We start from the raw sequence: 20,395 nt of genomic DNA, 5'->3' as shown, positions 1-20,395 counted from the left end.
CGACTCTCTCTTTAATAAACCAGCAGACTCACCGATGCCGTTGACACTACAGACACATCTCAATGAACACCACAGGCCTATAAAACACCTCTGTGTTGTGATGCCATAACACTTTGGTTTCAAGGCTGGTTGTGTATTTTGCATTGTGAAGGTGGATGCTAGCCGTTGTGAAGGTGGGTGCTAGCCATTGTGAAGGTGGGTGCTAGCCGCTGTGAAGATGGATGCTAGCCGTTGTGAAGGTGGATCCGAGCCGTTGTGGAGGTGGATGCTAGCCGTTGTGAAGGTGGATGCTAGCCATTGTGAAGGTGGATGCTAGCCGTTGCGAAGGTGGATGCTAGCCGTTGTGAAGGTGGATGCTAGCCGTTGTGAAGGTGCATGCTAGCCGTTGTGAAGGTGGATGCTAGCCATTGTGAAGGTGGATGCTAGCCGTTGTGAAGGTGGATGCTAGCCGTTCTGAAGGTGGATGCTAGCCGTTGTGAAGGTGGATGCTAGCCGTTGTGAAGGTGGATGCTAGCCGTTGTGAAGGTGGATGCTAGCCCTTGTGAAGGTGGATGCTAGCCAAGAACGGGCCATTTTTAAGTGCCTGCCACATGTAGTGTAGAGAACGTGGAGGGTTGAGGGTGGATACTTCTCTTTACTATATAGTGAGCTGATCAGTTTCATTGATCCCGTGACGTACCAGGATTTTTCTAGTAGAAACATGAGGCCTCATTGAGTCACAGTTGAGTAAGGGCTTTTTAAGTCTCCCTCTCTTCAATACAGGGTCTACAGCAGACGAGAACATCTTCCCTGCTCTGCTCACATCTGTTCACAAACAGGGAACGTGGTCCACATGAACACGCCATACTGAACCTCTACAGTACGCTCTCACTAGGGAGCCAATGTCGACTCCCCGTCATTTGAGATGATTCCTTTCATTCCTGGTGAGTGGGTGTGTCACTTAAAAGGAGGAGGGGGGGGGGGGTTCCATGTGAACCTTCTAAATTCTAAATGAGCTGTTCCGATTCTAGAATCATGCTGGGAGGAATGTTAACACGTATTTCTTCCAAACAATGTTTTGGTTAAATAACTAGACAGCCATTCAATTAGATACATTTATTTATCCAAATATACCATTCCCTCCTCCCATCTTAAACTACAGAGACCTCTTTAGACATCAAGTTTAAAAAAGGATGTTTCAGAGTTAACTACTATGGAAAAATGTGCTCATATTTGATTCCAATCAATAGTGCTTTACACAAACTGGAAAGAAAAAGGTAAGAATTTAATAATTCCAAGGCTTTTATGGGATGACTATTAAAGTGTAGAAATTAGAACTAAAATATACCTGATTAGTATTGGTCAAAGACAAAATAGCAAATTAAAGCATAGCATTATCATATTTCAACAACAGGTAATAAATATACTGCATTAAAAATATATCTATGAATGGATCAAAAAAACACTGGGTTACTCAAAACACCTCAGAGTAATGCTGTCTAATTATTGACAAGGAGAGTAGTTCCCTTTAGTCTGGTGAGAGTTCCCATTGTAGTCCCCTTTAGTCTGACGATAGTTCCCATTGTAGTCCCCTTTAGTCTGACGATAGTTCCCATTGTAGTCTCCTCTAGTCTGGTGATAGTTCCCATTGTAGTCTCCTCTAGTCTGGTGATGTTCCCATTGTAGTCCCCTTTAGTCTGATGATGTTCCCATTGTAGTCCCCTTTAGTCTGACGATAGTTCCCATTGTAGTCTCCTCTAGTCTGGTGATGTCTCCCATTGTAGTCCCCTCTAGTCTGACGGTAGTTCCCATTGTAGTCTCCTCTAGTCTGGTGATGTCTCCCATTGTAGTCTCCTCTAGTCTGACGATAGTTCCCATTGTAGTCTCCTCTAGTCTGGTGATGTTCCCATTGTAGTCCCCTCTAGTCTGACGGTAGTTCCCATTGTAGTCTCCTCTAGTCTGGTGATGTTCTCATTGTAGTCCCCTCTAGTCTGACGGTAGTTCCCACTGTAGTCCCCTCTAGTCTGACGGTAGTTCCCATTGTAGTCCCCTCTAGTCTGACTAACACTCCCTTCCCGCTCTAAATATGGACCTTTTTAGATGGGTCTGAATTCGCACCATTCGTGTCTTAATGTATATAATATGACTGTGTTAGAACTATTTATGTGTTAATACAGTTGAAGTCAGAAGTTTACATACACCTTAGCCAAGTACAATCTCAGTTTTTCACAATTCCTGACATTTAATCCTAGTAAAAAAATCCTGTCTTAGGTCAGTTAGGATTCACCACTTTATTTTAAGAATGTGAAATGTCAGAATAATAGTAGAGAGAATGATTTATTTCAGCTTTTATTACTTTCATCACATTCCCAGTGGGTCAGAAGTTTACATGCACTCAATTAGTATTTGGTAGCATTGCCTTTAAATTGTTTAACTTGGGTCCAATATTTCAGAGAGCCTTACACAAGCTTCCCACAAAAAGTAGGGTGAATTTTGGCCCATTCCTCCTGACAGGGCTGGTGTAACTGAGTCAGGTTTGTTGGCCTCCTTGCTGGCATGCGCTTTTTCAGTTCTGCCCACAAATGTTCTATAGGATTGAGGTCAGGGCTTTGTGATGGCCACTCCAATACCTTGACTTTTGGAGCAGTGGCTTCTTCCTTGCTGAGCGGCCTTTCAGGTTATGGCGATATAGGACTCGATTTACTGTGGATATAGATACTTTTGTACCTGTTTCCTCCAGCATCTTCACAAGGTCCTTTGCTGTTGTTCTGGGATTGATTTGCACTTTTCGCACCAAAGTACATTAATCTCTAGGAGACAGAACGCGTCTCCTTCCTGAGCATATGACGGCTGCGTGGTCCCATGGTGTTTATACTTGCTTACTATTGTTTGTACAGATGAACGTGGTACCTTCAGGGGTTTGGAAATTGCTCCCAAGGATGAACCAGACTTGTGGAGGTCTACAATGTTTTTTCTGAGGTCTTGTCTGATTTCTTTTGATTTTCCCATGATGTCAATCAAAGAGACACTGAGTTTGAAGGTAGGCCTTGAAATACATCCACAGGTACAATTGACTCAAATTATGTAAATTAGCATATCAGAAGCTTCTAAAGCCATGACATCATTTTCTGGAATTTTCCAAGCTGTTTAAAGGCACAGTCAACTTAGTGTATGTAAACTTCTGACCCACTGGAATTGTGATACAGTGAATTATAAGTGAAATGATCTGTCTGTAAGCAATTGTTGGAAAAACGACTTGTGTCATGCATAAAGTAGATGTCCTAACCAACTTGCCAAAACTATAGTTTGTTAACAAGAAATTTGTAGAGCGGTTGAAAAACGAGTTTTAATGACTCCAACCTAAGTGTATGTAAACTTCCAACTACAACAGCATATTGTATAGACCTCTATATAACTGAAATAGAACCATTCATGTCTTAATGTATAGACCTCTATATAACTATATTCGAACCATTCATGTCTTAATGTATATAATATGACTGAAATAGAACCATTCATGTCTTAATGTATATAATATGACTGTAATAGAACCATTCATGTCTTAATGTATATAATATGACTGTAATAGTACCATTCATGTCTTAATGTATATAATATGACTGTAATAGAACCATTCATGTCTTAATGTATATATGTCTCTCTTCACAGCACTACACTGTTATTTCCTGATCCAGCTGTCTCCTTGGTCTCTGGTCCATTCCTGCAGCGGGTGTTAAATGTTAGCATGCTGCCCATTTTGCACCCTATTCCCTATATAGTGCACTACTTTTAACCAAAGCCCAGAGCCCTAGCTGGTCCTGGATTAGGTTTCAAGGAGTGAGAGTAATCCCTGGTGATTATCTCATTGTTCTTGTCAATTTGGGATCAGACAGAAGCTTCCAGGTCAGACAGACGTTGACCCTCATCACTCCACTCCTCCACTTCTCTGTCCCGAAAACACACACACACACACACACACACACACACACACACACACACACACACACACACACACATTCCCTAACTGCTACAGACCATAGATTACCCTTCACCAGCCTCTGGCTCCCAGACAGTCCCAGATTGTGACCCCTACTACTAAACACTATCACACCACACATAAACACAAGCCCACACACGTAGCCAGGACTGAAAGCACACACACACACACATACACACACACATGAAGGCACGCACATGTGTACATATACACACACACACTCCCCAAAACACACACACACACACACTCCCCAAAACACACACACACACTACCTCTGCATTGCAACATGTGTCTCTTTGCACGTTTTTTTTTTATTTTCCGTCTTCGGAAAAAGCATGGCCACAGTGAGACATGAGATGAGTCATGTGAGGTGTTGTGATGGTTTGAGATTAACAGGGCTTGGCAGCTGCCTCCCTAGATGGGACAGGGATAGGATTACAGCAGAGAGAGAGAGAGAGAGAGAGAGAGAGAGAGAGAGAGAGAGAGAGAGAGAGAGAGAGAGAGAGAGAGAGAGAGAGAGAGAGAGAGAGAGAGAGAGAGAGAGAGAGAGAGAGAGAGAGGGAGGGAGGAGAGAGAGAGAGAGAGAGAGAGAGAGAGAGAGAGAGAGAGAGAGAGAGAGAGAGAGAGAGAGAGAGAGAGAGAGAGAGAGAGAGAGAGAGAGAGAGAGAGGGAGAGAGAGAGAGAATGTGTTGTCACCAACCGAGGAGGGCCTACAACAGCACCTAGATCTTCTGCACAGATTCTGCCAGACCTGGGCCCTGACAGTAAATCTCAGTAAGACCAAAGTTTCAATGTAAAACACCAAAGAATGCAAGCAGAGCAGAATTAGGCCGATACCCGCAAATGATCAAAATCCAGAAAAGAGACTACAACCACCTAAAAGGAAGAGATTCCCAAACCTTCCATAACAAAGCCATCACCTACAGAGAGATGAACCTGGAGAAGAGTCCCCTAAGCAAGCTGGTCCTGGGGCTCTGTTCACAAACACAAACACACCCTACAGAGCCCCAGGACAGCAATACAATTAGACCCAACCAAATCATGAGAAAACAAAAAGATAATTACTTGACACATTGGAAAGAATTAACAAAAAAACAGAGCAAACTAGAATGCTATTTGGCCCTAAACAGAGAGTACACAGCAACAGAATACCTGACCACTGTGACTGAACCAAACTTAAGGAAAGCTTTGACTATGTACAGACTCAGTGAGCGTAGCCTTGCTATTGAGAAAGGCCGCCGTAGGCAGACATGGCTCTCAAGAGAAGACAGGCTATGTGCTCACTGCCCACAAAATGAGTGAAGAAAAACTCCATTGTAAATACAACCCATATTTATGCTTATTTATTTTATCTTGTGTCCTTTAACCATTTGTACACCGTTACCACACTGTATATATATATAATATGACATTTGTAATGTCTTTATTCTTTTGGAACTTCTGTGAGTGTAATGTTTACTGTTAATTTTTATTGTTTAATTCTCTTTTGGCAATGCTAACATATTACATATGTTTCCCATGCCAATAAAGCCCCTTGGATTGAATTGAATTTTGAGAGAGAGAGAGAGAGAGAGAGAGAGAGAGAGAGAGACAGAGAGACAGAGAGACAGAGAGACAGAGATACAGAGAGAGAGACAGAGACAGAGAGACAGAGAGAGAGAGAGAGAGAGAGAGAGAGAGAGAGACAGAGGCCCCCTCGGATCACCTCTAACCAGGTAACTCTCACACGTTTTACAGCCCGCAGAGCTGGGTGTCATTGTTACAGCTGGGTGGGCCACCACTCCAAAGCTCTTAGCAGAGCATGAAGAGACAGAAAGGGAGAGAAAGAGTGAGAGAGACAATGGAATGAAGGAGGAACAACAGAGAGAGAACAAGACAGAGACAGACAGAGAGACAGAGAGACAGAGAGACTGAGAGACAAAGAGACAGAGAGACAGAGAGACAAAGAGACAGAGAGACAGAGAGACAGAGAGACAGAGAGACAGAGAGACAGAGAGACAAAGAGACAGAGATACAGAGAGAGGGGGTGAGGGTTCATAGAAGGAGCAACAAGACACAGTAGTAGCCGGTGTAGTGGTCTTACCAGTGTAGACAAATCGTCCAGGAGCTCCTTTGCAGAACTGCTTGGACTTGTAGGAGAGGGTGACTTCCACGACTCCTGGGATGTGCCTGGGTGGGGTCTGCACTCTGATGGCGTGGGGTGTAATCAGCTGTAGGGAATCAATGGGTGAACCAAACAGAAGTGGTGAGTGAACAGCGTGAAGTGCTGGGTGATGCCTGTCTGACTGCGGGGCTCTACTCCGGCTGGTGGAGTGACGCTTGCCAGCTCCAGTCAATTACAGCAATGAGTCTAAATTAGCCTGTCATCTAGCTGGGGTATCAAGGCTGCACACACACACACTCACACACACACACACACACACACACACACACACACTGCCCTGAAGGGACGTCTGAGCTTTAGGTTTTCTGGGTTGTCTCTTGGTTTTTTTCTTTAGTCAGTAAATGTTCTGGGCGCTGGGTTTTGGGGTTTGGGGTTGTTCTCACAGGAAGGGCCAGAGGGCCGTGGTTCACATCAAAAATGCCTTCATATGTCCCCCTCCCTCACAGTGTTAATTCACTCCTGTTATATCTCAGACCCCCTTAATTGTTCCATTGTTTTTTTTGCGAGACCTCACGGTTTTCTTTTTCCCCGTTCCTGAGAGGTTTCTTGGTTTCAATCGGATTCCCATATTTTCCCGCCTGTTTTCCATGCTCTTCCTGTTCCTGTTCCTGCTCCTGTTTGTCTAGCTTCTGATCTACTCCTGTCATCACTTCACAGCAGCAAAGCTGATAGTAATGGGGATAGCTTGCGTGCTTCAGAATGCTATTAGCTCGCGTGCTTCAGACTGCTTGATCAGCTATACAGGGTGCAAACATTATAAGAAAAAGCTGTGTAAAGTGTCAGATTCCATTAACACAAACTGCTGTGTGGGACATGCTAACATTTATCCTCCCCCACCCCCAACCTACACACAATTAAAATCTATGTTGTGTTTTTTCTATGCTAATTGCTCTGAAGCACAACAGTGTATTCTGGCGTATACATGAGAACACCGAGTCTGGAAATAAAGGCACATGTCAAAGGCTTCTTACCTCACTCCACACAAGCATCGTCCCGAACACGACTTGGAGACCGTCAAAGAAGTTATCTCCTATGATGATGACTGTGGCTCCTCCCGTGGTCCATCCTTCACTTGGGCTGATGGCTTTGATGCAGGGGGTAGCTGCTTGTAACAGACAGAACAACAGAGAGAATTTAGGACCTTCCCATCCGCTAGACTACTAACCAACTAGCCTGAATATTAAAACAGAACACCGGGCACTGAAGAGCCAGATTCCCTACGTCAGACCGAGCAGCGTTACTCATGTGGTAGCCTAGTGGTTAGAGCGTTGGACTAGTAACCGGAAGGTTGCAAGTTCAAATCCCCGAGCTGACAAGGTACAAATCTGTCGTTCTGCCCCTGAACAGGCAGTTAACTCACTGTTCCTAGACCAGTTAACCCACTGTTCCTAGACCAGTTAACCCACTGTTCCTAGACCAGTTAACCCACTGTTCCTAGACCAGTTAACCCACTGTTCCTAGACCAGTTAACCCACTGTTCCTAGACCAGTTAACCCACTGTTCCTAGACCAGTTTAACCCACTGTTCCCAGGCCGTCATTGAAAATAAGACTTGCCTAGTTAAATAAAGGTAAATAATAATAATAATAAAAAAAGACAAAACTAATTGACTGGTTTTACAAGGCAAAAAGGCCGACAAAAACCATTGGTTTGTTCTAGCTACAGAAATCCAGAGGGGGGAAAAATGGCTTTGTGTAGCAAACGGTGTGTCAGGGAAAATATGTCTGTTACTAGGGCTGTTACTAGGGGCTGTGGTGGTCAGGGATAATATGTCTGTTACTAGGGCTGTTACTAGGGGCTGTGGTGGTCAGGGATAATATGTCTGTTACTAGGGCTGTTACTAGGGCTGTTACTAGGTCTGTGGTGGTCAGGGATAATATGTCTGTTACTATGGCTGTGGTGGTCAGGGATAATATGTCTGTTACTAGGGCTGTGGTGGTCAGGGATAATATGTCTGTTACTAGGGCTGTTACTAGGGCTGTGGTGGTCAGGGATAATATGGCTGTTACTAGGGCTGTGGCGGTCAGGGATAATATGTCTGTTACTAGGGCTGTGGTAGTCAGGGATAATATGTCTGTTACTAGGGCTGTTACTAGGTCTGTGGTGGTCAGGGATAATATGTCTGTTACTAGGGCTGTGGTGGTCAGGGATAATATGTCTGTTACTAGGGCTGTGGTGGTCAGGGATAATATGGCTGTGGTGGTCAGGGATAATATGTCTGTTACTAGGGCTGTGGTGGTCAGGGATAATATGTCTGTTACTAGGGCTGTGGTGGTCAGGGATAATATGTCTGTTACTAGGGCTGTGGTGGTCAGGGATAATATGTCTGTTACTAGGGCTGTTACTAGGGCTGTGGTGGTCAGGGATAATATGGCTGTTACTAGGGCTGTGGCGGTCAGGGATAATATGTCTGTTACTAGGGCTGTGGTAGTCAGGGATAATATGTCTGTTACTAGGGCTGTTACTAGGTCTGTGGTGGTCAGGGATAATATGTCTGTTACTAGGTCTGTGGTGGTCAGGGATAATATGTCTGTTACTAGGGCTGTGGTAGTCAGGGATAATATGTCTGTTACTAGGGCTGTTACTAGGGCTGTGGTGGTCAGGGATAATATGGCTGTTACTAGGGCTGTGGCGGTCAGGGATAATATGTCTGTTACTAGGGCTGTGGTAGTCAGGGATAATATGTCTGTTACTAGGGCTGTGGTGGTCAGGGATAATATGGCTGTGGTGGTCAGGGATAATATGTCTGTTACTAGGGCTGTGGTGGTCAGGGATAATATGTCTGTTACTAGGGCTGTGGTGGTCAGGGATAATATGTCTGTTACTAGGGCTGTGGTGGTCAGGGATAATATGTCTGTTACTAGGGCTGTTACTAGGGCTGTGGTGGTCAGGGATAATATGGCTGTTACTAGGGCTGTGGCGGTCAGGGATAATATGTCTGTTACTAGGGCTGTGGTAGTCAGGGATAATATGTCTGTTACTAGGGCTGTTACTAGGTCTGTGGTGGTCAGGGATAATATGTCTGTTACTAGGGCTGTGGTGGTCAGGGATAATATGGCTGTTACTAGGGCTGTGGTGGTCAGGGATAATATGTCTGTTACTAGGGCTGTGGTGGTCAGGGATAATATATCTGTTACTAGGGCTGTGGTGGTCAGGGATAATATGTCTGTTACTAGGGCTGTGGTGGTCAGGGATAATATGTCTGTTACTAGGGCTGTTACTAGGGCTGTGGTAGTCAGGGATAATATGTCTGTTACTAGGGCTGTGGTAGTCAGGGATAATATGTCTGTTACTAGGGCTGTGGTGGTCAGGGATAATATGTATGTTACTAGGGCTGTGGTGGTCAGGGATAATATGTCTGTTACTAGGGCTGTGGTGGTCAGGGATAATATGTCTGTTACTAGGGCTGTGGTGGTCAGGGATAATATGTCTGTTACTAGGGCTGTGGTGGTCAGGGATAATATGTCTGTTACTAGGGCTGTTACTAGGGCTGTGGTGGTCAGGGATAATATGTCTGTTACTAGGGCTGTGGTGGTCAGGGATAATATGTCTGCTGTTACTAGGGCTGTGGTGGTCAGGGATAATATGTTACTCTGTTACTAGGGCTGTGGTGGTCAGGGATAATATGCTGTTACTAGGGCTGTGGTGGTCAGGGATAATATGTCTGTTACTAGGGCTGTTACTAGGGCTGTGGTGGTCAGGGATAATATGTCTGTTACTAGGGCTGTGGTAGTCAGGAATAATATGTCTGTTACTAGGGCTGTGGTGGTCAGGGATAATATGTCTGTTACTAGGGCTGTGGTGGTCAGGGATAATATGTCGGCTGTTACTAGGGCTGTGGTGGTCAGGGATAATATGGCTGTTACTAGGGCTGTGGTGGTCAGGGATAATATGTCTGTTACTAGGGCTGTGGTGGTCAGGGATAATCTGTCTGTTACTAGGGCTGTGGTGGTCAGGGATAATATGTCTAGGGCTGTTACTAGGGCTGTGGTGGTCAGGGATAATATGTCTGTTACTAGGGCTGTGGTGGTCAGGGATAATATGTCTGTTACTAGGGCTGTTACTAGGGCTGTGGTGGTCAGGGATAATATGTCTGTTACTAGGGCTGTGGTGGTCAGGGATAATATGTCTGTTACTAGGGCTGTTACTAGGGCTGTGGTGGTCAGGGATAATATGTCTGTTACTAGGGCTGTGGTGGTCAGGGATAATATGTCTGTTACTAGGGGCTGTTACTAGGGCTGTGGTGGTCAGGGATAATATGGCTGTTACTAGGGCTGTGGTGGTCAGAGATAATATGTCTGTTACTAGGGCTGTGGTGGTCAGGGATAATATGTCTGTTACTAGGGCTGTGGTGGTCAGGGATAATATGTCTGTTACTAGGGCTGTGGTGGTCAGGGATAATATGTCTGTTACTAGGGCTGTGGTGGTCAGGGATAATATGTCTGTTACTAGGGCTGTGGTGGTCAGGGATAATATGTCTGTTACTAGGGCTGTGGTGGTCAGGGATAATATGTCTGTTACTAGGGCTGTGGTGGTCAGGGATAATATGGCTGTTACTAGGGCTGTGGTGGTCAGGGATAATATGGCTGTTACTAGGGCTGTGGTGGTCAGGGATAATATGTCTGTTACTAGGGCTGTGGTGGTCAGGGATAATATGTCTGTTACTAGGGCTGTGGTGGTCAGGGATAATATGTCTGTTACTAGGGCTGTTACTAGGGCTGTGGTGGTCAGAGATAATATGTCTGTTACTAGGGCTGTGGTGGTCAGGGATAATATGTCTGTTACTAGGGCTGTTACTAGGGCTGTGGTGGTCAGGGATAATATGTCTGTTACTAGGGCTGTGGTGGTCAGGGATAATATGTCTGTTACTAGGGCTGTGGTGGTCAGGGATAATATGTCTGTTACTAGGGCTGTGGTGGTCAGGGATAATATGTCTGTTACTAGGGCTGTGGTGGTCAGGGATAATATGTCTGTTACTAGGGCTGTGGTGGTCAGGGATAATATGTCTGTTACTAGGGCTGTGGTGGTCAGGGATAATATGTCTGTTACTAGGGCTGTGGTGGTCAGGGATAATATGTCTGTTACTAGGGCTGTTACTAGGGCTGTGGCGGTCAGGGATAATATGTCTGTTACTAGGGCTGTGGTGGTCAGGGATAATATGTCTGTTACTAGGGCTGTGGTGGTCAGGGATAATATGTCTGTTACTAGGGCTGTGGTGGTCAGGGATAATATGTCTGTTACTAGGGCTGTGGTGGTCAGGGATAATATGTCTGTTACTAGGGCTGTGGTGGTCAGGGATAATATGTCTGTTACTAGGGCTGTGGTGGTCAGGGATAATATGTCTGTTACTAGGGCTGTTACTAGGGCTGTGGCGGTCAGGGATAATATGTCTGTTACTAGGGCTGTGGTGGTCAGGGATAATATGTCTGTTACTAGGGCTGTGGTGGTCAGGGATAATATGTCTGTTACTAGGGCTGTGGTGGTCAGGGATAATATGTCTGTTACTAGGGCTGTGGTGGTCAGGGATAATATGTCTGTTACTAGGGCTGTGGTGGTCAGGGATAATATGTCTGTTACTAGGGCTGTGGTGGTCAGGGATAATATGTCTGTTACTAGGGCTGTGGTGGTCAGGGATAATATGTCTGTTACTAGGGCTGTTACTAGGGGTGGTGGTCAGGGATAATATGTCTGTTACTAGGGCTGTGGTGGTCAGGGATAATATGTCTGTTACTAGGGCTGTTACTAGGGCTGTGGTGGTCAGGGATAATATGTCTGTTACTAGGGCTGTGGTGGTCAGGGATAATATGTCTGTTACTAGGGCTGTGGTGGTCAGGGATAATATGTCTGTTACTAGGGCTGTTACTAGGGCTGTGGTGGTCAGGGATAATATGTCTGTTACTAGGGCTGTGGTGGTCAGGGATAATATGTCTGTTACTAGGGCTGTGGTGGTCAGGGATAATATGTCTGTTACTAGGGCTGTGGTGGTCAGGGATAATATGTCTGTTACTAGGGCTGTGGTGGTCAGGGATAATATGTCTGTTACTAGGGCTGTGGTGGTCAGGGATAATATGTCTGTTACTAGGGCTGTGGTGGTCAGGGATAATATGTCTGTTACTAGGGCTGTGGTGGTCAGGGATAATATGGCTGTTACTAGGGCTGTGGTGGTCAGGGATAATATGTCTGTTACTAGGGCTGTGGTGGTCAGGGATAATATGTCTGTTACTAGGGCTGTGGTGGTCAGGGATAATATGTCTGTTACTAGGGCTGTGGTGGTCAGGGATAATATGTCTGTTACTAGGGCTGTTACTAGGGCTGTGGTGGTCAGGGATAATATGTCTGTTACTAGGGCTGTGGTGGTCAGGGATAATATGTCTGTTACTTACTAGGGCTGTGGTGGTCAGGGATAATATGTCTGTTACTAGGGCTGTGGTGGTCAGGGATAATATGTCTGTTACTAGGGCTGTTACTAGGGCTGTGGTGGTCAGGGATAATATGTCTGTTACTAGGGCTGTGGTGGTCAGGGATATTTTACTATGTCTGTTACTAGGGCTGTTACTAGGGCTGTGGTGGTCAGGGATAATATGTCTGTTACTAGGGCTGTGGTGGTCAGGGATAATATGTCTGTTACTAGGGCTGTGGTGGTCAGGGATAATATGTCTGTTACTAGGGCTGTGGTGGTCAGGGATAATATGTCTGTTACTAGGGCTGTGGTGGTCAGGGATAATATGTCTGTTACTAGGGCTGTTACTAGGGCTGTGGTGGTCAGGGATAATATGTCTGTTACTAGGGCTGTGGTGGTCAGGGATAATATGTCTGTTACTAGGGCTGTGGTGGTCAGGGATAATATGTCTGTTACTAGGGCTGTGGTGGTCAGGGATAATATGTCTGTTACTAGGGCTGTGGTGGTCAGGGATAATATGTCTGTTACTAGGGCTGTGGTGGTCAGGGATAATATGTCTGTTACTAGGGCTGTCAGGGGCTGTTACTAGGGCTGTGGGTCAGGGATAATATGTCTGTTACTAGGGCTGTGGTGGTCAGGGATAATATGTCTGTTACTAGGGCTGTTACTAGGGCTGTGGCGGTCAGGGATAATATGTCTGTTACTAGGGCTGTGGTGGTCAGGGATAATATCTGTTACTAGGGCTGTGGTGGTCAGGGATAATATGTCTGTTACTAGGGCTGTTACTAGGGCTGTGGTGGTCAGGGATAATATGTCTGTTACTAGGGCTGTGGTGGTCAGGGATAATATGTCTGTTACTAGGGCTGTGGTGGTCAGGGATAATATGTCTGTTACTAGGGCTGTGGTGGTCAGGGTCTGTTACTAGGGCTGTGGTGGTCAGGGATAATATGGCTGTTACTAGGGCTGTGGTGGTCAGGGATAATATGTCTGTTACTAGGGCTGTGGTGGTCAGGGATAATATGTCTGTTACTAGGGCTGTGGTGGTCAGGGATAATATGTCTGTTACTAGGGCTGTGGTGGTCAGGGATAATATGTCTGTTACTAGGGCTGTTACTAGGGCTGTGGTGGTCAGGGATAATATGTCTGTTACTAGGGCTGTGGTGGTCAGGGATAATATGTCTGTTACTAGGGCTGTGGTGGTCAGGGATAATATGTCTGTTACTAGGGCTGTGGTGGTCAGGGATAATATGTCTGTTACTAGGGCTGTGGTGGTCAGGGATAATATGTCTGTTACTAGGGCTGTGGTGGTCAGGGATAATATGGCTGTTACTAGGGCTGTGGTGGTCAGGGATAATATGTCTGTTAGGGCTGTGCTGTGGTAGGGCTGTTACTAGGGCTGTGGTGGTCAGGGATAATATGTCTGTTACTAGGGCTGTGGTGGTCAGGGATAATATGTCTGTTACTAGGGCTGTGGTGGTCAGGGATAATATGTCTGTTACTAGGGCTGTGGTGGTCAGGGATAATATGGCTGTTACTAGGGCTGTGGTGGTCAGGGATAATATGTCTGTTACTAGGGCTGTGGTGGTCAGGGATAATATGTCTGTTACTAGGGCTGTTACTAGGGCTGTGGTGGTCAGGGATAATATGTCTGTTACTAGGGCTGTGGTGGTCAGGGATAATATGTCTGTTACTAGGGCTGTGGTGGTCAGGGATAATATGTCTGTTACTAGGGCTGTGGTGGTCAGGGATAATATGTCTGTTACTAGGGCTGTGGTGGTCAGGGATAATATGTCTGTTACTAGGGCTGTGGTGGTCAGGGATAATATGTCTGTTACTAGGGCTGTGGTGGTCAGGGATAATATGTCTGTTACTAGGGCTGTGGTGGTCAGGGATAATATGTCTGTTACTAGGGCTGTGGTGGTCAGGGATAATATGTCTGTTACTAGGGCTGTGGTGGTTACTAGGGCTGTGGTGGTCAGGGATAATATGGCTGTTACTAGGGCTGTGGTGGTCAGGGATAATATGTCTGTTACTAGGGCTGTTACTAGGGCTGTGGCGGTCAGGGATAATATGTCTGTTACTAGGGCTGTGGTGGTCAGGGATAATATGGCTGTTACTAGGGCTGTGGTGGTCAGGGATAATATGTCTGTTACTAGGGCTGTTACTAGGGCTGTGGCGGTCAGGGATAATATGGCTGTAACTAGGGCTGTGGTGGTCAGGGATAATATGTCTGTTACTAGGGCTGTGGTGGTCAGGGATAATATGTCTGTTACTAGGGCTGTGGTGGTCAGGGATAATATGTCTGTTACTAGGGCTGTGGTGGTCAGGGAATATATGTCTGTTACTAGGGCTGTGGTGGTCAGGGATAATATGTCTGTTACTAGGGCTGTGGTGGTCAGGGATAATATGTCTGTTACTAGGGCTGTTACTAGGGCTGTGGCGGTCAGGGATAATATGTCTGTTACTAGGGCTGTGGTGGTCAGGGAATATATGTCTGTTACTAGGGCTGTGGTAGTCAGGGATAATATGTCTGTTACTAGGGCTGTGGTGGTCAGGGATAATATGTCTGTTACTAGGGCTGTGGTGGTCAGGGATAATATGTCTGTTACTAGGGCTGTGGTGGTCAGGGATAATATGTCTGTTACTAGGGCTGTGGTGGTCAGGGATAATATGTCTGTTACTAGGGCTGTGGTGGTCAGGGATAATATGTCTGTTACTAGGGCTGTTACTAGGGGCTGTTACTAGGTCTGTTACTAGGGCTGTTACTATGGGCTGTTACTAGGTCTGTTACTAGGGCTGTTACTAGGGCTGTGGTAGTCAGGGATAATATGTCTGTTACTAGGACTGTGGTGGTCAGGGATAATATGTCTGTTACTAGGGCTGTGGTGGTCAGGGATAATATGGCTGTTACTAGGGCTGTGGTGGTCAGGGATAATATGTCTGTTACTAGGGCTGTGGTGGTCAGGGATAATATGTCTGTTACTAGGGCTGTTACTAGGGCTGTGGTGGTCAGGGATAATATGTCTGTTACTAGGGCTGTGGTGGTCAGGGATAATATGTCTGTTACTAGGGCTGTGGTGGTCAGGGATAATATGTCTGTTACTAGGGCTGTGGTGGTCAGGGATAATATGGCTGTTACAAGGGCTGTGGTGGTCAGGGATAATATGTCTGTTACTAGGGCTGTTACTAGGGCTGTGGCGGTCAGGGATAATATGTCTGTTACTAGGGCTGTGGTGGTCAGGGATAATATGGCTGTTACTAGGGCTGTGGTGGTCAGGGATAATATGTCTGTTACTAGGGCTGTTACTAGGGCTGTGGCGGTCAGGGATAATATGGCTGTTACTAGGGCTGTGGTGGTCAGGGAATATATGTCTGTTACTAGGGCTGTGGTAGTCAGGGATAATATGTCTGTTACTAGGGCTGTGGTGGTCAGGGATAATATGTCTGTTACTAGGGCTGTGGTGGTCAGGGATAATATGTCTGTTACTAGGGCTGTGGTGGTCAGGGATAATATGTCTGTTACTAGGGCTGTGGTGGTCAGGGATAATATGTCTGTTACTAGGGCTGTGGTGGTCAGGGATAATATGTCTGTTACTAGGGCTGTGGTGGTCAGGGATAATATGTCTGTTACTAGGGCTGTTACTAGGGCTGTGGTGGACAGGGATAATATGTCTGTTACTAGGGCTGTGGTGGTCAGGGATGATATGTCTGTTACTAGGGCTGTGGTGGTCAGGGATAATATGTCTGTTACTAGGGCTGTGGCGGTCAGGGATAATATGTCTGTTACTAGGGCTGTGGTGGTCAGGGATAATATGTCTGTTACTAGGGCTGTGGTGGTCAGGGATAATATGTCTGTTACTAGGGCTGTGGCGGTCAGGGATAATATGTCTGTTACTAGGGCTGTGGTGGTCAGGGATAATATGTCTGTTACTAGGGCTGTGGTGGTCAGGGATAATATGTCTGTTACTAGGGCTGTTACTAGGGGCTGTTACTAGGGCTGTTACTAGGGGCTGTTACTAGGGCTGTTACTAGGTCTGTGGTGGTCAGGGATAATATGTCTGTTACTAGGGCTGTGGTGGTCAGGGATAATATGTCTGTTACTAGGGCTGTGGTGGTCAGGGATAATATGGCTGTTACTAGGGCTGTGGTAGTCAGGGATAATATGTCTGTTACTAGGGCTGTGGTGGTCAGGGATAATATGGCTGTTACTAGGGCTGTGGTGGTCAGGGATAATATGTCTGTTACTAGGGCTGTTACTAGGGGCTGTTACTAGGGCTGTTACTAGGGGCTGTTACTAGGGCTGTTACTAGGTCTGTGGTGGTCAGGGATAATATGTCTGTTACTAGGGCTGTTACTAGGTCTGTGGTGGTCAGGGATAATATGTCTGTTACTAGGGCTGTGGCGGTCAGGGATAATATGTCTGTTACTAGGGCTGTTACTAGGGCTGTGGTGGTCAGGGATAATATGTCTGTTACTAGGGCTGTGGTGGTCAGGGATAATATGTCTGTTACTAGGGCTGTTACTAGGGGCTGTTACTAGGGCTGTGGTAGTCAGGGATAATATGTCTGTTACTAGGGCTGTGGCGGTCAGGGATAATATGTATGTTACCAGGGCTGTGGTTTGTCAGGGATAATATGTCTGTTACTAGGGCTGTGGTGGTCAGGGATAATATGTCTGTTACTAGGGCTGTGGTAGTCAGGGATAATATGTCTGTTACTAGGGCTGTGGTGGTCAGGGATAATATGGCTGTTACTAGGGCTGTGGTGGTCAGGGATAATATGTCTGTTACTAGGACTGTGGTGGTCAGGGATAATATGTCTGTTACTAGGGCTGTGGTGGTCAGGGATAATATGTCTGTTACTAGGGCTGTTACTAGGGGCTGTTACTAGGGCTGTTACTAGGGGCTGTTACTAGGGCTGTTACTAGGGGCTGTTACTAGGGCTGTTACTAGGGGCTGTTACTAGGGCTGTTACTAGGGGCTGTTACTAGGGCTGTTACTAGGGCTGTTACTAGGGGCTGTTACCAGGGCTGTTACTAGGGACTGTTACCAAGGCTGTTACTAGGGGCTGTTACTAGGGGCTGTTACTAGGGCTGTTACTAGGGCTGTGGCGGTCATGACATTTCTGTCAGCCGGTTATTGTCACGTTAACTAACATAACCACGTTTAGCATCTCCAGGCCTCCAGCGTTCGAGTCGAATACGCCTCTGGAACATGTAGCACTATCAGGTCACATGTTTTACAACACCTTCAATGGTTTTTCGTTATTTTGTACGACTTTCTTCATTGTAAAAATATTTGTGAAGACATCAAAACTATTAAATAACACATACGGAATCATGTAGTAACCAAAAAGAGTGTTAAACGAATCAAAATATATTGTATATTTGAGATTTTTCAAATAGCCACCCTTTTGCCTTGATGACAGCTTTGCACACGCTTGGCATTCTCTTAACCAGCTTCACCTGGAATGCTTTTCCAACAGTCTTGAAGGAGTTCCCACATATGCTGAGCACTTGTTGGCTGCTTTTCCTTCACTCTGCAGTCCGACTAATTCCAAACCATCTCAATTTGGTTGAGGATGGGGGATTGTGGAGGCCAGGTCATCTGATGCAGCCCTCCATCACTCTCCTTCTTGGTCAAATAGCCCTTACATAGTCTGGAGGTGTGTTGGGTCATTATCCTGTTGAAAAAAAAATGATAGTCCCACTAAGCCCAAACCAGATGGGATGGCGTATCGCTGCAGCATGCTGTGGTAGCCATGCTGGTTAAGTGTGCCTTGAATTCTAAATAAATCACAGACAGTGTCACAGACAGTGTCACCCCCACACCATAACACCTCCTCCTCCATGCTTCACGGTGGGAACTACACATGTAGAGATCATCCGTTCACCCACACCGTGTCTCACAAAGACACAGCGGTTGGAACCAAAAATCTACAATTTGGACTCCAGACCAAAGGACAACTTTTGACCAGTCTAATGCCCATTGCTTGTGTTTCTTGTCCCAAGCAAGTCTCTTCTTATTATTGGTGTCCTTTAGTAGTGGTTTCTTTGTAGCAATTTACACAGTCTCCTCTGACAACTGATGTTGAGATGTGTCTGTTACATGAACTCTGTGAAGTGTTTTAGTTGGGCTGCAATTTCTGAGGCTGGTAACTCTAATGAACTTATCCTTTGCAGCAGAGGTAACTCTGGGTCTTCCTTTCCTGTGGCGGTCCTCATGAGAGCCAGTTAACTCTAATGAACTTATCCTTTGCAGCAGAGGTAAACCTGGGTCTTCATTTCCTGTGGCGGTCCTTGTGAGAGCCAGTTAACTCTAATGAACTTATCCTTTGCAGCAGAGGTAAACATGCGTCTTCATTTCCTGTGGCGGTCCTCGTGAGAGCCAGTTAACTCTAATGAACTTATCCTTTGCAGCAGAGGTCACTCTGGGTCTTCCTTTCCTGTGGCGGTCCTCATGAGAGACAGGTCACTCTGGGTCTTCATTTCTGGGGCGATCCTCGTGAGAGCCAGGTCACTCTGGGTCTTCATTTCTGGGGTGGTCCTCATGAGAGACAGGTCACTCTGGGTCTTCCTTTCCTGTGGTGGTCCTCGTGAGAGACAGTTTCATCATTGCGTTCGATGGTTTTTGCGACTACACATGAAGAAACTTTTAAAGTTCTTGAAATGTTCTGTATTGACTGAACCTTTGTATTTGTATTAATGATGGGTCCCCATTAGTTCCTGTCAAGGCAGCAGCAACTCTTCCTGGGGTTTATTATGGATCCCCATAAGTTCCTGTCAAGGCAGCAGCTACTCTTCCTGGCGTTTATTATGGATCCCCATAAGTTCCTGTCAAGGCAGCAGCTACTCTTCCTGGGGTTTATTATGGATCCCCATAAGTTCCTGTCAAGGCAGCAGCTACTCTTCCTGGGGTTTATTATGGATCCCCATTAGTTCCTGCCAAGGCAGCAGCTACTCTTCCTGGGGTTTATTATGGATCCCCATAAGTTCCTGTCAAGGCAGCAGCTACTCTTCCTGGGGTTTATTATGGATCCCCATTAGTTCCTGTCAAGGCAGCAGCTACTCTTCCTGGCGTTTATTATGGATCCCCATTAGTTCCTGCCAAGGCAGCAGCTACTCTTCCTGGGGTTTATTATGGATCCCTATTAGTTCCTGCCAAGGCAGCAGCTACTCTTCCTGGGGTTTATTATGGATCCCCATTAGTTCCTGTCAAGACAGCAGCTACTCTTCCTGGGGTTTATTATGGGTCCCCATTAGTTCCTGCCAAGACAGCAGCTACTATTCCTGGGGTTTATTATGGATCCCCATTAGTTCCTGCCAAGACAGCAGCTACTCTTCCTGGGGTTTATTATGGATCCCCATTAGTTCCTGTCAAGGCAGCAGCTACTCTTCCTGGGGTTTATTATGGATCCCCATTAGTTCCTGTCAAGACAGCAGCTACTCTTCCTGGGGTTTATTATGGGTCCCCATTAGTTCCTGCCAAGACAGCAGCTACTATTCCTGGGGTTTATTATGGATCCCCATTAGTTCCTGCCAAGACAGCAGCTACTCTTCCTGGGGTTTATTATGGATCCCCATTAGTTCCTGTCAAGGCAGCAGCTACTCTTCCTGGCGTTTATTATGGATACCCATTAGTTCCTGCCAAGGCAGCAGCTACTCTTCCTGGGGTTTATTATGGATCCCCATTAGTTCCTGCCAAGGCAGCAGCTACTCTTCCTGGGGTTTATTATGGATCCCCATTAGCTGGGGCCAAGACAGCAGCTACTCTTCCTGGGGTTTATTATGGATCCCCATTAGTTCCTGTCAAGACAGCGCTACTCTTCCTGGGGTTTATTATGGATCCCCATTAGTTC

At 46.1% G+C, this 20,395-nt stretch overlaps 1 protein-coding gene across 24 annotated transcripts in view; it reads right to left on the bottom strand.

Annotated features, from left to right (window-relative positions):
• The window catches only part of LOC139381442 (EBF transcription factor 3a), a 229,777-nt gene that overhangs the window by 56,964 nt on the left and 152,418 nt on the right, over positions 1 to 20,395 (bottom strand). For 13 of the 24 annotated variants that reach the window (XM_071124975.1, XM_071124977.1, XM_071124978.1 and 10 more), the window contains exons 9-10: positions 7,112 to 7,242; positions 6,060 to 6,186 (exon numbers count right to left, since the gene is read on the bottom strand). In XM_071124975.1, the coding sequence (XP_070981076.1) occupies positions 6,060 to 6,186; positions 7,112 to 7,242 (258 nt within the window). Of the gene's footprint in view, positions 1 to 6,059; positions 6,187 to 7,111; positions 7,246 to 20,395 lie in introns of all 24 variants that reach the window. The other 11 variants (XM_071124976.1, XM_071124959.1, XM_071124973.1 and 8 more) reach the window with 1 other exon arrangement.

The sequence above is a fragment of the Oncorhynchus clarkii genome, chromosome 23, assembly GCF_045791955.1.
Source record: "Oncorhynchus clarkii lewisi isolate Uvic-CL-2024 chromosome 23, UVic_Ocla_1.0, whole genome shotgun sequence".
Lineage (NCBI taxonomy): Eukaryota > Metazoa > Chordata > Actinopteri > Salmoniformes > Salmonidae > Oncorhynchus > Oncorhynchus clarkii.
The sequence above is the reverse complement of the archived record's forward strand: the minus strand, read 5'-3'. Positions and strand labels throughout refer to the sequence as shown.